The following is a 15,668-nucleotide window of genomic DNA, read 5'->3' as shown; positions in this document are numbered from 1 at the left end:
GTGCCAGCTATGGATGAACCAGAGAGAGGAGTTACAGTTTGATGTCACAGGAGGTAGGGAGCTGCTGGCGGGTTTGAGCAAACAAAAAGAGCGACCTTCTTTGTTTCTCAAACCTCAGTGAGTTCTGAGTAGCCCTCTCATTGCTCTGTGAGAAGGAGCCTGTCTGGGCCTTGGTTTCCCAAGTGAAAGGGGGCTGTAGCTACAAGTCACTTTTCATGAGGCTCTTCCAGCCACAGCGGACCCAGTCTGGGGTGAACTTGGGGAAGAGCTGGGGTGGTTCTGGGAGCAAATTGCTGTGGTGACAACTTGGGAGCAAGAAATGGGCCTTTCCCCTTCCCATGAGTTGCTGTTGATTTTCTGATGAAGTGTGGTCTTTATGAACTAATCCCACCTTCTCCCCATGTGCGCCTCCACAGACTGGCTTCCTTTTATGAAATAGCAATTCCTGAACTGGAGTCTGCAATGAAGAAGAGGAGACTTGAAGATAGCAAGTGAGCAGGGGACAAAACTAAGTGCCTTGTCATGGGGGAGGGAGAGACCTTGCCTTCCCCGGCTTCAGCGTCCCCATCTCTAAGAACAAGGCGGTGGCCCCATGGAGTCACCCTGCCTAGCAGCCTCCCGGCCCCTGCACCCTAGCCTTTACCCCTCAGCTGTTGCTCCAAGCTGTTGTTAATCTGCTCGCCGGTTTCCCACCCACTGTTCTGTTTTTTGGGTTTTTTGAAGATTGTATTATTATTTATTTATTTGACAGAGAGAGACACAGCGAGAGAGGGAACACAAGCAGGGGGAGTGGGAGAGGGAGAAGCAGGCTTCCCGCTGAGCAGGGAGCCCGACGTGGGGCTCAGTCCCAGGACCCTGGGATCATGACCCAAGCCGAAGGCAGACGCCCAATGACTGATCCACCCAGGCACCCCTCACACCCACTGTTTAAACAAGAAGCGGCCCTGGAATCAGCTAGCTTCTCAGGACCTGTAGCCTTTTTGCCAACTGCTATCCACAGTGAATCGTGAAGCTTTCTCAGCCCTGGGGAGGGGCACCTGCAACTGTTGAGAATAAGCTCCTTCTGGGCCTTTTTATCTCCTAAATCTTGTTTTTTTCTCTCTCTCTCTCTCTCTGGCCTTCAAAGGCTGCTAGGTGCCCTGTGGCAGAGGCTGTCCCATTCCAGGAAGAAGGTACTGGAGATTTTTCACATCCTCATAAACCAGATCTGCCTTCTCCCTGTCCTGGAAAGCAGGTGAGCCCTTGGGAGCAGCTGCCTGGGTGGAAGAACCCCCTCCCCAAGCCCAGCAGAGGCGTTCCCCTCACTTCATCTGCCCCCTTCCCTGCTGAGCAGAGATGGGAAAAAGAGACACATGCCTCTTTCCTGTAACTGGCCTGAGGCCTTGTAGAGGAGCGGCCAGGGAGGCAGGGAGGGGAGCCACAGATCATTTGCATCGAGTGAGCTCATCTTCCCTGGTGTCCTGTTCCAGCTGTGACAACATTCAGGGCTTCATTGAAGAGTTCCTTCAGATCTTCAGCTCCCTCCTGCAGGAGAAGAGGTGAGTGTGGCTGAGCTGGGACCAGTCTGCACGAGGCCTTACACACTAGAGCCTCTCCCATATGCTCACCATGGTCTGAGGTTCTGGGATTTGTGGTTGGGCAGCAGACCAGCGCCCCTTTGCACCAGCCTTGTCCCTTCCGTCTGCTCTCTGCCCAGCAGGTTCCTCCGGGACTACGACACACTCTTCCCTGTGGCCGATGATGTCAGCTTGCTACAGCAGGCCTCCGCAGTCTTGTATCCTTCCACAGCCACTGGGACAGAACCTGCCCTGACCAGGTTGGAGATGGCTGCTAGGACCCAGAGGAGCAGAGGGAGGTTTAGCTCCAGAACCCATGGGTCAGCCAGCTTCCCCCCCCCCCCCGCCCCCAGCGCCTGCCAAAGCCCCAGTCCCTGTTTCTGAAGGAGATGACTGACTACTCTGATCCTCAGAGCTGGGTGGGGTAGGAGTCCTGCGTTCTGTTAGGTGTTTCCTGAGTGTCTGGGCCTGTGTGACCAACATGGACTCAGCCCTGCTCTCACAGACCTCATTGCAAGAGGGGAAACAGACAAGTAAACAAGCAAGCTCAGGGTAAGGCTATGAGACAGAAGTGATACCCGAGCTGAGAACAGCAGAAGAAAGTGGAGGAGACCAAGCCCAGAGCTAAGTGTTCCCAGTGGATGGAGGGCAGAGAGGCCCATCTGAGGAGCCCACAGACATTTTGTGTAGATCGGGGGGGCAGGGGTTGGGGGACTGGGGGGCCGGGGTCTAGTGGGAGGAAGCCAAGGCATGGCAAATAAGCTGGGGCTGAGCAGACCTGCACGGCCCTGGGATGACACTCACTGAGTTTGGACTCTGTCCTACTAGCACTGGGGTGTCATGGAAAGGTATGAAACAGGGAGTAACGGCGTCAGTTTTATACTTTGGAAAAGCTCTGTCTGGCACAGGGTGGAGAACAGGCTGGCCTGGGACCTCTTTGAGGCCCAGGGGCTGGTGAGGATGCTGTGGCTGGCATCCAGGCATGGCCAATGGGGGTGTGGATTAGAAGGGGAGGGACGGTGTCTAGGGCAACTCCCAGATGTCCGGCTTGGCAGTGCCCAGGGTGGTAGAGAGGGAGGAAGGACAGGGAGGAAGGCCTGTGGGCCATTTTGGAGGCTGGGCTAGGTTGCTCAGTCTCATCTCAGGGATACCCTCGGGGCCCTCAGCCTTTGCAGGAAGCCCTTAGCTAGTTGGACAGGAAGCTTGGTGGCAGTACCCCATCAAGCCCTCCTCCTGGGCGTCAGTACAGAGGAGGAGCTGCTGGCTCATCCAAATATCATGTCCCAGGATGCCCCTGGCCCTGTCTTCATCCAGAGCTGCTTTCTGCTGAGTGGCAGGTACTAGGTTTCAAGGCCAGTGTGGTCGTGGTCTGGCCTATTTCCCCACGCAGCCCGCGTGCCCATCATGCCCACTGGGTACAACCCAGATAGCCCCTAACACAAGCCATAGGGTCAGATGCCAGGGAGGGATTGAGAAATGATGCTGCCTCAGAGCGAGGGAGGCAGAAAAGGCCCTGGCACCCAAGAGAGAGACTCCTTAACACATGTCACAGGGACGAGACACGGACTGCCTACATCCTCCAGGCAGTCGAGAGTGCGTGGGAAGGGGTGGACCGACGGAAAGCCACAGATGCTAAAGACCCAGCGGTGGCCGAGGATCCTAATGGGGTCATTGTGTTGGCGGAGCCAGTCGGTGGACCGTCCTCACATCCAGAAAACTCAGAGGAAGAGGAGGTGTGTGTTTGGAGCAGCGTTTTCCCCTGCTTCCCCTGCCCTTGCGGGAAACCTCTCCCTTTTTGGTTTCTGCTCTCAGAGAAAAAGGTTTCTTTTGGAATGGACAGCGTCGAGCTTCCTTTAGAGAGTCCTGTGAGTCGCTTCAGCTGCCAGACCCCAGTTTCTCTCCTATAAAATGAAGCGCTGGAGCTTTTTCCACATGAAATCTTTCCTGGAGCTCTCCTCTAAGCAGATCACCGTGGCGCTACTTTGGCCGCTTCGGAGAGCAGCGCCTGGTCTCACTGCCTGGCCAGCCTGGATGCCCCGTCATGGGACTGCAGGGCTCCACTGAGCGAGTTTGGAAGCCCCTGATCTAGTACTTTCTCTCCAGGCTTTTCCAGAACTCGCCAAGTCTACAGCTGTACCGACTGGCCCCTGAGCCCAGGACTCTTCCTTGCATGTTGGGAGGCAGTGTGACGTAGTGATTGAGGCCACCCAGTCTCTGGGGTCAGACAGCTCAGGGGTGTACCCAGCTTCTGCCACTCCCCAGCTATGTGGCCATCACTCCCCTCTAGCCTTTGTTCCCCATTTATAAGTGGGGACAGTCACCATCCCTGCCTCCACAAGTTTGTTGGGATTCCCAGAGCGGTTGTGTGGAGGTCCCCGAGCCCAGCTGGCCCTCTGTGCTCTGTTAACAGATGCTACTTTCCTTCCTGTTACACTCAGGCCCATGACTGCCACAGGGCCTTGGAAAATGACAGTCCTCTCCACCTTTCCCACTCTCTTTCCCATTTGGCTTCTTAGCTGAGACATGGATGATTTTTATTGTTGTTTGTTTGATTTGCGAATTTTCTTTTTTTTTTTTTTAAAGATTTTACTTATTTATTTGACAGAGAGAGAGAGAGACAGCGAGAGAGGGAACTCAAGCAGGGGGAGTGGGAGAGGGAGAAGCAGGCTTCCCGTGGAGCAGGGAGCCCGATGCGGGGCTCGATCCCAGGACCCTGGGATCATGACCTGAGCTGAAGGCAGACGCTTAACGACTGAGCCACCCACGCGCCCCTCTTTGCGAATTTTCTTAAATGAAAAACCTAACAGAATTCAGTCACATCGAGCAGGTTCTGAACTGAATCCCCCTTCTTAAAAAGAATATAATCAGAGGGGAGAGCTCCCCACAGTCCAAGGCTGGTGATTGCTGTTCTTCTCCAATGTCAGCCATCAGCTTGTTAGAGCTGGATAGGAATGAGTAGAAGCCACGGCCATTTATGGAGTGCCTGTTCTTCCCCGGGCACTGTGCTCGGTGCTTCGGGTGCATGATTCTCTCTGAGCCATCTGAAACAACCCCATGAAGTGGATGGTAGTATGCCTGTTTTGTATGGAAGAAGCTAGGGTTCAGAGAGGGAAAGTGCCCTGCCCAAAGTCACACAGCCAGAAGTAACTCTCCCAGTAAGTCACAGAACCCCCCTTTTCCCAGGGGAGGAAATGAAGACTCAAGAGGCCTGAGTCACTTGGCTGAGATGCTCGGCCCAGGAGTGGCAGGCCAGGACTCATACCAAGTCCCCTGATTCCCAGTCCTGTGCATGTTGGGGCCTATGGCCCTCTCACCCCCCTGGCCCGGTCTTCCCTGCCTTCACTCCAGCTCTCTCTGCAGTGCATGGGGGCGGCGGCCGCCCTGGGTCCCCCCGTGTGTGGCGTGGAGCTGGACTCGCTCATCTCCCAAGTGAAGGACCTGCTGCCAGACCTCGGTGAGGGCTTCATCCTGGCCTGCCTGGAGCACTACGCCTATAACCCGGAGCAGGTGATCAACAACATCCTGGAGGAGCGGCTGGCCCCAGCCCTCAGCCAGCTGGACCGCAGCCTAGACAGGTGGGAAAGACAGGTGGGAGGTGGCTCACGGCGCCCATGCTGTGTCGGCCCTGGCCGGAGGCACTCTGGGGGCCTTGTCCCAGGCCCCTTCTTAGCTCCTCTGCTTCCCACTCCTGTGCCAGAATTCAGCCCACAGTAGCATCCACCAACCATATAAATGAATAGCCGCCTTGGGAAAACATCAGAACTTTAGGCCCCCAGGAGGTCCTCACCTGCCCCCTGCAGGGCGGAGAGTATGGTAGCTGGATGGCTCTGCTGCACTTCCCTGGAGGACCGATTAGAAACGTGGCATGTGACAGAGGGGTTGCTGAGCCTCTCAGAGCTCCGAAGTTTCTGGCCTGCCCCTGTCATTGTCATCCTTCCAGTAGATTCCTGAGGGAGGACGGCCAGAGCTTCTCACTTTCCTCACACCTACCTTTCGGAGTTTGGCCCACTGCTTCTCTGAAGGCCCATGGGCCCGCAGGAATGGATGCACAAATGTGCATAAACAAATTATGTTTATTGAATGAATGAACTTAGCTCTGTCTTTGGACGAGTTCCTTAGCCACTTTGTGCCCATTTTACAGAGGAGGGCACTGAGGCACAGAAAGGTTGAGTGAGCTTAGCGCCCCGCCTCATCAGACTGTTGGGAGTGTTCGGTGAGGGAGGGAACTTGTAAGAAAATCTGTGTGAACAACACATGGGACCGAGGATGGCTATGTACCCAGGGAGGGGCCAGACCGGGCAGGGTTCTAGATCGTGTCTCGTGTGGCTGTTGAAGGGGAGTGGAGAATCTGATGGATGTCACATGGTAGGGGCCAGTAGGGCACAAGTAGGCATCAGCTAACCAATCCCCCATAAACTGATTTCTGTGTCGCCTCCCAGGCAGGTGAAGCCAGACCCAACACCCCTGCTGACATCTCGTCACAACATCTTCCAGAATGATGAGTTTGATGTGTTTAGCAGAGATTCAGTGGACCTGAGCCGGGTGCACAAGGGCAGGAGGTGAGTGCAGTAGGCTGTGGGGTGCCAGGCACCCCACCTCTGTAAGTGCAGTGAGAAAATTGGAAAAAAAGGGTTCCGCCTTTATGGAAGTGACCTGAGTTTCAGCTTAGGGTCCCTAGCAGTCCAGGGCCCCCCGCCGCCCCCAGCAGTCCAGGACCTGTGTGCTCCCAGCAGGCAGGGCCAGGTTCTCTAATGGTTATGCGTTAGGCTCTGACTCTGCACAGGGTGGTTTTTTAATGAATCCCCTTGTTGATAGCAAAAGACCAGCGGGACCTATGCTGTCCCCTTCTTCCCTTCTTATATCTTCCGATGTGTCAACCATCAAATCTCTGGGCGATAGAGCTGAGCTGTACTTCCCAGAAGCCCCTCCTACACGTGATTTTCTCCATTCTGTGACAAAATGAGAAAATTAAGGACCTGTACTAAGTGAGCTTTTCAGAGGGTGAACATATTCTATTTTAAGGTCTTTCTACTTATTTTTAGTTTATGTCCTTTCTACTTTTTTGGCATTGAAAAGTCCATTTATGATTTATTCATTCATTCAACAAATATTTACCTGGTGCTCATGGCATACTAGGTCCTGGATTTATTAGGTGCTGGAGATGTAGTGGGCAGTAAAACAGACATGGCCCCTGGCCCTCTGGAGTTTGCACGAATCAGTTGGTCAAACAAGCCAAGTAACATTGCAGATCTAACAGGCACTATAAGGTGAGGGTGTGCAGACTTCCAAGCTTCTAGTAAGGGCTTTGATCTGGGCAGGAAGGCTCCTCTGAGGAAGTGACATGGGATCAACAGTGGAAGGGTGAGGAAGGGTCAGAGGGCCAATTCTGCAAAGTGGGGGGGGGGAGAGACTTTCCAGGCAGAGCAAACAACAGGGGCAGTGACCCCGAGGTCATGAGGAGCATGGTGAGGGTCCCATGAGCTGACACATTTTATGCTTTGGAAAGAGGACCTGGCTTTGGAGTAGAGGCCCATTGGAGGGACCACGAGTCAGTAGTGATGATAGAGGCAAAATATATAAATATATACAAAAAATATAAGAGGCAAATTAAGACATTGACAACACTGTGCTTTCCCCCAGGGTTTCCCTAAATGGTATTGGTTCATGAAATCTCTAAATCTGGGAATTGCTGGACAAGTACAGGCTGCCCTCTCTCTCTGCCACACACACACACACACACACACACACCACACACACACACACACACACACACACACCACACACACACACACACACACACACACACACACACACACCCCTATGGACACAGTGAGGTTCAGAGAGCAGTGGTGGGAGGCCTGCCCTGTTCTTGTGATAGGAGCCCCAGTGGCAGAATCGTAAGCTTCTGCTTCAGAGAGGGCCCCATGCTGCTTCCTCTCCCCAGGGCCATCGGCTGCTGGAAGCTTGGCTGGCTGAGGGCTTGGGGGGAGCGGGCGCAGGGCAGCTCTAAAGCCATCTGGCTGGCTGGACAGGAAGCAATTGTAAACTGCTTAGTCACACACATTGCAACATCCCCAGATCCCGGGCTGGAGATGTTATCCTGTATCCGTGGCCGCTGTTCCAGACCAGAATGACCCTCTGCAGCTCCTGCTATGGAGAAAGGGGAAGATGAGAAGGGCTGTGCCCTGCTCCTAGGGCACTCCAAGCTGCCAGGCAGAGAGACTGGGCGGCAGATGTTTACTGAACTTGTTGTGTTGGGTAGCCTGGGAGCTGGGGATTGCAAAGAGGCAAAGCCTCCATTTATGTGTTCATTATTTATTTATTCATTCAGCAAATATTTATTTAAGTGATTTACTAGCTCCAGATCCTATGCTAGACACCAGGGAGACAAGGTGAGCAGGGCACCCGGGTCATGCTCTCAAATGGCACAGAGACCGTGGGAAAGACTCAGACCATTAAACAAGTAGCAGCAAAGTGGGAGAGGTGCTGGGGTGGGGCATACAGGGACCGCAGTGAGGACACCTGTCCTAATCTGGGCAGGGCACTCAGCAGACACATGAGAAAAGTAGTACAAGGCAGGTCACACTGGAATTAAAATATATGTGTGTGGTTAAGTCAAATAAGAGGCTCTCAGTGTTTCGAGTAATAGGCAAATCTGTTCCTTGTACGACAGGAAGTTGCAAGGTAGGGCAATCTAGGCTTGGTTAACCTGTGGTACAGCCTCATCGTCCAGGACGCATCTTTGCCAACTCTTGGAGCTAGTTCCTTCAAAGCCACTGGGTGGCTGCAGCTGTTTCAGCCGTGACCTCCAGAAGTGACAGTGCCAAGAGGAAGTCTGGACCAGACCTTCCTGTATCTCTCTTAGAGACCAGGAAGCCCTTCCCAGAAGTCTCCAGACTCTGCTCACATCTCAGTGGGGAGCTGGGTCACAGGGCCGAGGTCCAGGGCTCCAGAAGAGGGAAAGGTGGAAAGACCTGAACCAAACGAGGGTCTGTTAGGAGTGGGATGAGGTGGACGGTGGCTGTTGGGTAGATGCCAGGCACATGTGCTGCAGGTAATTGCTAGCCAAGGAAAGGAGGCAGTGTGTATAAGGTGGGGTCCCATAACTCCTTTGGACTGAACAGAGGCGCCCTGGTAGATTATGAGTGCTCTCCCTCAGAAAAGTGTCTATGGCCAAAAAAAAATATCTGTGCACTTGGCTTCTTGGAGAGACACAGAGCGCATTAGCACATTAAAGGCTCTGACAAGTCCTGCAGAAAAAAGAGACAGGATTCACTTTGTTGAGCTCAGCAGGTGCCAGGTTCACTTTTAGTCATCATCTTATTTCATCCCTGGGATGCAGAATTAAGACTTGGCAAGGATAAGAGGCTTGCTTGTGATGGATCGCACAGCTCAGGAAGTACCTGAGCAGACCGGAGTCAGTGGACCTGTGTTCTGGCCCTGGCTCGGCTGGTAGAAGCTGGGTGACCTTGGGAAAGGCGCTCTAGCTCTTGGGACCTCTGTTTCCTCACCTAGAAAAGGAGGGGTTTTTTGCCTCCTCAGGTCCTTTAGGAGTTCAGAGATGGGAATCACCCCCTCAAAGGCCAGTTTGAGTTGGGCTTTGAAGGATAGGCCAGAAGAAGTGAGGAGGGGAAAAAGTGGCTGGGCTTCAGGGGAACCCACGTGTTCCTGGGCTCCCTGTCATCTTTTAGGAGGCCGAGGAAGCACCTGCTCCAAAGTCTCCAAAACCCCTGTTGCCTGTGTTTCCAGACTTGACTGGACTTCTGGCCCTCACATGGATCTTCTCCTGGCTGGCTTTGCCCCTGACTTTTCTTTTCCTTCTTGGTTCTGAATGGGGTCATGGGCCCAAAGCTGCACCTCCCTGGATGGGATGCCCAGGGCACCAGGTTCCAATGTCCCTGCCTGTGTCCTCTCCAGGACCCTGGGCAGGTAAAGTTGGCAAGGCTTCTCCAGCCCTGCCAGGGAAGCGACATAACCAGAGGCCCACAGCAGGACCTTATGCGTGAAAACCAGGGACCAGATGGACCAGGAGCTGTGGGGTGTGGCAGAAAGGACAGTGACACCTCTTATTCATCCTTGGACGCCTGACTCAGCACAGATCCTAGCACCTAGTATGCTCTCTGGAAATGTGTGTGGAAAGAGGGGCTGTGCTCCTTCTAGTGGCCCCAAACACCTGGACGGGCTCAGTCCCCTTTCCCTTGCTCCCCACCTCTTTCCTCTTTAGCCCCCAGCCTGGGGAAGAGAACCAGGTAAGGGTTGGGGCCGCAGTCACTGGCCCCCTTTCCTGGCATGACATAAAATTTTCCTGTGGACAAAGAATTTTCCGTGGTCTAGATCCAGTGCCCCCCAGGCCCCCCCAGAGGCTCCATTTCCTCTCCCCCACCACTAGACCCCCTAATCCAGAGGTCATGTTTCCTTTCTCTGTGTTCCCAGGGCATGCTTACCTCCATTTAGCACATTTCACGTTAGCTGCCATTTGCCCATGACCCTCTCAAGACTGGCAGTTCCACGAGGCCAGATCCAGATCTTACTCTTTTTTGAATCTCTCCCACAGCCCTGCCTGGCACATAGTAGGCCCTTAGTACAAACTGTTGAAGGAAGCCAAATCCTGACCTGCCCCAGCCTCCCAGGCAGACAGCCTGAGAGACTCAGGCCCTTTCCCTCCCTGCATCAAAACCAGTTAATAGAAGATTTTTATGGAAGCTATGTATGACTTTGTATCTCCTTCTTCTTCTTCTTCTTCTTCTTCTTCTTCTTCTTCCTTCTTCCTTCTTCCTTCTTCCTTCTTCCTTCTTTCTTCTTCCTTCTTCCTTCTTCTTTCTTCCTTCTTTCTTCCTTCTTTCTTCCTTCTTTCTTCTTCTTTCTACTTCCTCCTTTTTTTCCCCCCTACCCTTGACACATTCCAGAAAACTGATTTCACAGCTAAGCTGGATTTTCTTGCCTGGCATCTCATATTGATTTTCCCCTGCAGGGCCAGAAACTACATTCCACAGGCCTGTCTATGTGTCTGACAAGCCAAGTTTTTCTCCAGGTTTGCAAAGCCACAGTCAAGAGGCCTGAGTCCCCACTGAAGTTGTGCTACAGTTCACTGATCCCAAGCACGTCCCTCTCCTTCCTTCCTCCGCACCCGAATTTCCTCACCTGTGATATATAACAGGAGTTGAACTTTTGGACTTTTTTCTTCCAGTGCAATCTGACATGGACGATTGAACTATAGAACAGATAGAAAGCCACCGTGATGAAACAGGGGTGGGAAAAAGAAGGCAGCTACTCCTGCTCACCCCTCAGCCCCCTGTCCCCTGAGCTCAGTAAGAGGACCACATGTGGCCTTGCTCTTTCTTAAATTATTGTTTTTTATTTTTTAAAGATTTTATTTATTTTAGAGAGAGAAAGAGACAGCATGAGAGCGAGGGGCAGAGGGAGAGGGAGAGAGAGAATCTCAAGCAGACTCCATGCTGAGCATGGAGCCCGGTGAGGGGCTCGATGCCAGGACCCTGAGATCATGACCTGAACTGAAACCAAGAGTCAGAGGCTTAACTGACTGCGCCACCCAGGCACCCCTAAATTTTTGTTTTTTTTAAAAGGTTCAAATAATCCCAGGCCCTACTGAGGAGTGACCATTGTCATTTGGGGGGGGGGACTTACTAGCTCTGTCTGTGCATTGACATATGTAAATTATAATCGCTGTGCTCATAGGAACAGATAGTTTGGTTTGCTTTCTGCTTTTTATACAGTTGGAATCACTGTATACATTTTTCTGTAGCTCGCTTTTTTCCTCAGGAGTATCCTAGAATTCTTTCTGCATCAGCACAAATAGATGAATGTCATTCTTGGTAACAGGACGCCCAGCATTCTGTAATATAGATGTGGCACATCATTTGGCCAGTTCACCCACGATGGACACTAGCTGTTTTCCATTTTTCACTGTCGCAAACAACGTTGAAAAGAAAATTCCGCATCAGACCTCTCTATGCACCTGGCCAGCGTTTCCCTAGGGTGGGTGCCTCTGAGCAGAATTTCCCGGCCAAAAGGTGGGCACGTTTTCCATGGCGGCAGCCTTCTGGGATGCCTTCCAGAGCGGCTGGACCCGGGCACACGGGCACCTGCCCACACCCCTGCCCCCTCTCCCCGGGGCAGTTTGCGCCAGCCCGAGCCCATGGCGCCTTGGACGCTCGTGCTCACGGCCTTCAGAGCCTGATGGTTTCCCCTCTCTCTGCTGTCCCCGCCCGCCTGCCGCCAGGAAGGAGGAGGACACACGGAGCCTGCTGAACGACAAGCGGGAGGTGGGGGCGCAGCGGCCACGCTACGAGCGGTACAGCATGGTGGTGGAGGAGGTAGGGGCCCCAGGCCGCCGGGGTGCAGGGGGGCGGGGGGGGGACTGGCCAGCCCCGGGCCCCTCGGCCCCACACTCCTGCTGTTGCAGGTGCCCCTGCAGCCTGGCGAGGGCCTGTCCTACCGAGGTGACGACTATGAGGACGAGTATGATGACACATACGATGGCAACCAGGTGGGCGCCAACGATGCCGACTCAGACGACGAGCTCATCAGCCGCAGGTGAGGCTGCAGGGCCCTAAGTGGGTGGAGTCCCGGGGGCGGGGGTGGGGCACAGCGGGGCTCCCAAAGCCTCTCGTTTATACAGATGGGGAGGCCGAGGCCCTGATCACGTGAGCAAGTCAGTGGTAGAGCCAGGGCCCAAACTGAGCCCTTTTGACTCCTAGTCCAGTGCTCCCTCTACCCTCAGCCACCCCCTCGGCCAGTTGGTCCAACCCATCCTGAGTGGGGCAGCATTTATTTGGTTTCATGCAGTCCTTTTAGATTGTTCTCCTTGACTGGAGAGAACTCTCCGCCGTGGCATCTTAGAGAGATTTCCCAGTGCAGCTGAAGGCAGAGCTGCCCCAGCCAGCTCAGCCTCCGCTAAGCCCCTGCACCGGACTCTGGTACCCTCAGAGAGTCTGGGGGCTGCATGCACAGCTGCCTTGAAAAGCACTTCGGTTTGTTCCAGCTCCCTGAGCCCATCCCCATCTTGATGCCCCCCTCCTCTCCCAGCCCAGTCCCCTCCTCCCTGAGGCTCCCTCTCCGGATTTAATCCAGTCTCTGATCTCACTTTTTCTCTAAACCCTTAGGCCCTTCACCACCCCTCAGGTGCTGAGAACCAAAGTGCCCAGGGAAGGGCGGGAAGAGGATGAGGAAGAGGAGGAAGACGAGGCTGAGGAAGAGCCTCCCAAGGTACCTCCTCGGCAGGTGGCACATGAAGGGGAGGGTGCAGTTCGGAAGGGCGCATTGGGACCACCGCACCCCTGCTTTCCTGCAGTTAGCTCTGAGGCAGCCCTAGCCTCCCTGCCCGGGAAAAGAGGGGTTCCTTTGAGCCTAGGGTGCCTGCTTGGAGAGTTGCTAGCTTAGAACTCACCTCCACTACCCAGTGAGGGCTTAGGGGACGGATTAGAGGCCAAGCCTTTGAGCTGCTGGGTCCATTAGGCCCAGGAGCCTGGGGACTGAGCGAAGGGCAGCTCTCGGCCACCATGCTCAGCATGGCAATTCTTTGTTTCTTTTTCTTTTTTTTTAAGATTTTATTTATTTGATTTGTCAGAGAGAGTGAGAGAGCAAGACAGAGAAAGAGCAAGCACAAGCAGGAGGAGTGGCAGGCAGAGCTCCCTGCTGAGCAAGGAGCCCGATGCGGGACTCGATCCCGGGACCCATGACCTGAGCCAAAGGCAGACACTTAAGCAGTTGCCACTGAGCTACTCAAGCGTTCCAGGACGGCAATTCTGCAACTCACGGAGATGTTAGAGCCCAAGGGCCCTTGGAGGTCATCTGGGCTGGTGGGTTTGAAAATTCTATTTTTTTGGCAGCTGAACTTTTTCTTCAAATGAAACCTCAACTAGAACCTCAACATATAAAACAGATAAGGGCGCTGTTGCTCAGGTTGAATGGAGTGGCATCCTGCGACTCCTGGAGCCCCTCGTGCCCTCCCACCAAGGTCACAAGTGGAATGTGTCCAGGCCAGGCTCCCGATGTAGAGGGGTAGCAGAGACTGATGGAGACCATGGCTAGTGGGGTAGAAGCACACATACACCCTGCCTGAGGGGTTTCTCAGCAGAAACGTAGGCCCAGAGCTTCCAGGGCTTTCTCTTCTACCCAGGCAAGGGATCAGCCCAGATTTTTCTATAACATCTTCCAGTTTTCAAATTTCAAAAAAGTTACCGGTTACACTTGTTTTGTGTTTTTTTAAACAGTGCAGGCCACTAAAGCCTGTGTGTGATCCTTAAGGCACAGTTCTCCCCACTACTAGTCCAGTCTCCTTTGCTTATTGGCCAAAAAACGGTCTTCAAGAGTGGCTACTCCCAGAGCACATCGGTGGTGGCACTAGAGTGTGGACGAGGCAGCTCCCAGGGCAGCTCTCTTGGCCTTCAAGGCCCTGTGTGGCCTCTCATGGTGGCCATTCTGACCTGTCCCCCATTTGTCACCAGTGCTCCAACCATGGTCCACCTGCCCCACCATGCCTGTGCAGGAAGCCTTAGTCCCTTTAGCTGCTTCTAAAGGAGAAGAGAGGCTTCTAATGGAAACCTTGGACCCAAGCAAGGGCGGCTCCATTCTAAGGCATCACCCTGCCACACTGTGGCTTTCCCCCACTCCTGGCCTGGAGGCATCAACAAGACTCAGTCAGGCACAGCCTCACCACAGCTTGGGCAAATGGGCCTGCTCGTGACTCTAGATTTTTTTTTTCCTTCCCCTCCCCTCCACAGCCCGACCATTTTGTGCAGGACCCTGCAGTGCTGCGGGAGAAGGCAGAAGCCAGGCGGATGGCCTTCCTCACCAGGAAGGGGTGAGCATTTTAAAGAGCTGTGTCTGGTGGGAGGGGACCCATCTGGGGAAGGCTCAGCCAACCACGTAGGAAGCCATACATAAACCCCAAGTGAATTACATGCGTTACATGTAATTTAATCCTCATGACAGCGCTATGAAGTAGCCACTTTATCATCATCCTCATTTTACAGAGGAAGAAATAGGCCCATTCCTGTCCCCAGGCTCTCCTCTCCTTGTTGTGGGCTGTGGTCAGCCCACAGCTGGTTCTTCCCACAGCTAGGCCACGGACCCATCTGGAGGCAGGGCTCAGAGAAGAGAGTTCACCAGACACAGGACCAGCCAGAGCCCCCAGAGCCCTGCCCTTGCTGGGCTCCATTTCTTCTCCCACCGGAAGTGGGGACAGGGGTGTCCTGGGCCCGAGCCATGTGTCCTCTCCCCAGGACCTCTGAGAAAGGCAGTGCTCTTCCCATCCCCTGGGGTGGCTTGTTCCTCCCTCAGGTACCGGCATGACAGCTCGACAGCAGTGGCCGGCAGCCCCCGGGGCCACGGGCAGAGCCGTGAGACAGCCCAGGAACGCAGGAAGAAGGAAGCCAACAAGGCGACGCGAGCCAACCACAACCGGAGAACCATGGCTGACCGCAAAAGAAGCAAAGGCATGATTCCATCCTGAGGCCACCTTGTCAGGGCCAGCCGGGAGGCAGCGGCACCAGAACTGCCAGGCTGAGTTACCATAGCCTTGGGTCTCCTCCCCACTTGGCCTCCTGCCAGGGCCCCAAGTTCGACTCCACCCCTCAACAGCCTCAGCTTCGCAGCCCCTGAGAAGGCCGCCTCGTCGTCCACCAGCCAGCCGTGAGCGCCTTCTTGCGAACACACAGTGCCTTATCACACAGTGGAGGAACCCCTGGGGCCAGCTAGCAGGCAAAAGGGATGGGGGACGGAGCCCCAAGGCAAGCCCCACAAACCTCATGCAGCAAGACACCACTTCTCTTGGTGGTTTCCTTCCTGGACGGCAGGAAACCTGTAAATTCCAAAACAAAAACAGAAAAGGCCTGCAAATAAAGTTTTTGACCCTTTCAAGCAATGATCCATGATGTGCCCCTGGCCTGCTCCCCCTGTACCCCATTCTTCAGTGACAGCCACCATCGGGAGAGCGAGAGAGCAGGATGATCACCTGCTGTGCTCATCAGCCTTGCGTGCTTGCCTCTCGTTCTAACCCCTCCTGATGTTGCCCTGCTTTGCTGTGTGGCCCTGAGCACATTACTCCCTCCTCTGAACCTCTAGTCCCTGCTTGTAGAAGGAAGAGATGAG

The 15,668-nt window shown here is 54.2% G+C and overlaps 1 protein-coding gene across 6 annotated transcripts in view; it reads left to right on the top strand.

Annotated features, from left to right (window-relative positions):
• The window catches only part of ASCC2 (activating signal cointegrator 1 complex subunit 2), a 38,116-nt gene extending 22,679 nt beyond the window's left edge, over nucleotides 1-15,437 (top strand). For 4 of the 6 annotated variants that reach the window (XM_025858103.2, XM_025858101.2, XM_073886867.1 and 1 more), the window contains 12 exons: nucleotides 417-491; nucleotides 1,127-1,234; nucleotides 1,470-1,538; nucleotides 1,697-1,774; nucleotides 3,109-3,289; nucleotides 4,917-5,131; nucleotides 5,996-6,115; nucleotides 11,797-11,890; nucleotides 11,980-12,110; nucleotides 12,680-12,782; nucleotides 14,300-14,379; nucleotides 14,859-15,437. In XM_025858103.2, coding sequence (XP_025713888.1) covers nucleotides 417-491; nucleotides 1,127-1,234; nucleotides 1,470-1,538; nucleotides 1,697-1,774; nucleotides 3,109-3,289; nucleotides 4,917-5,131; nucleotides 5,996-6,115; nucleotides 11,797-11,890; nucleotides 11,980-12,110; nucleotides 12,680-12,782; nucleotides 14,300-14,379; nucleotides 14,859-15,030 — 1,426 coding nt within the window. In that variant the 3' untranslated portion in view covers nucleotides 15,031-15,437. The remainder of the gene's footprint in view (nucleotides 1-416; nucleotides 492-1,126; nucleotides 1,235-1,469; nucleotides 1,539-1,696; nucleotides 1,775-3,108; nucleotides 3,290-4,916; nucleotides 5,132-5,995; nucleotides 6,116-11,796; nucleotides 11,891-11,979; nucleotides 12,111-12,679; nucleotides 12,783-14,299; nucleotides 14,380-14,858) is intronic. The other 2 variants (XM_025858104.2, XM_025858102.2) reach the window with 1 other exon arrangement.
• Nucleotides 15,438-15,668: the final 231 nt, after the last annotated feature.

The sequence above is a fragment of the Callorhinus ursinus genome, unplaced genomic scaffold (assembly GCF_003265705.2).
Source record: "Callorhinus ursinus isolate GAN/ISIS: 27379988/994484 unplaced genomic scaffold, GSC_fseal_2.0 scaffold72, whole genome shotgun sequence".
NCBI classification, from domain to species: Eukaryota; Metazoa; Chordata; class Mammalia; order Carnivora; family Otariidae; genus Callorhinus; species Callorhinus ursinus.
The sequence above is the reverse complement of the archived record's forward strand: the minus strand, read 5'-3'. Positions and strand labels throughout refer to the sequence as shown.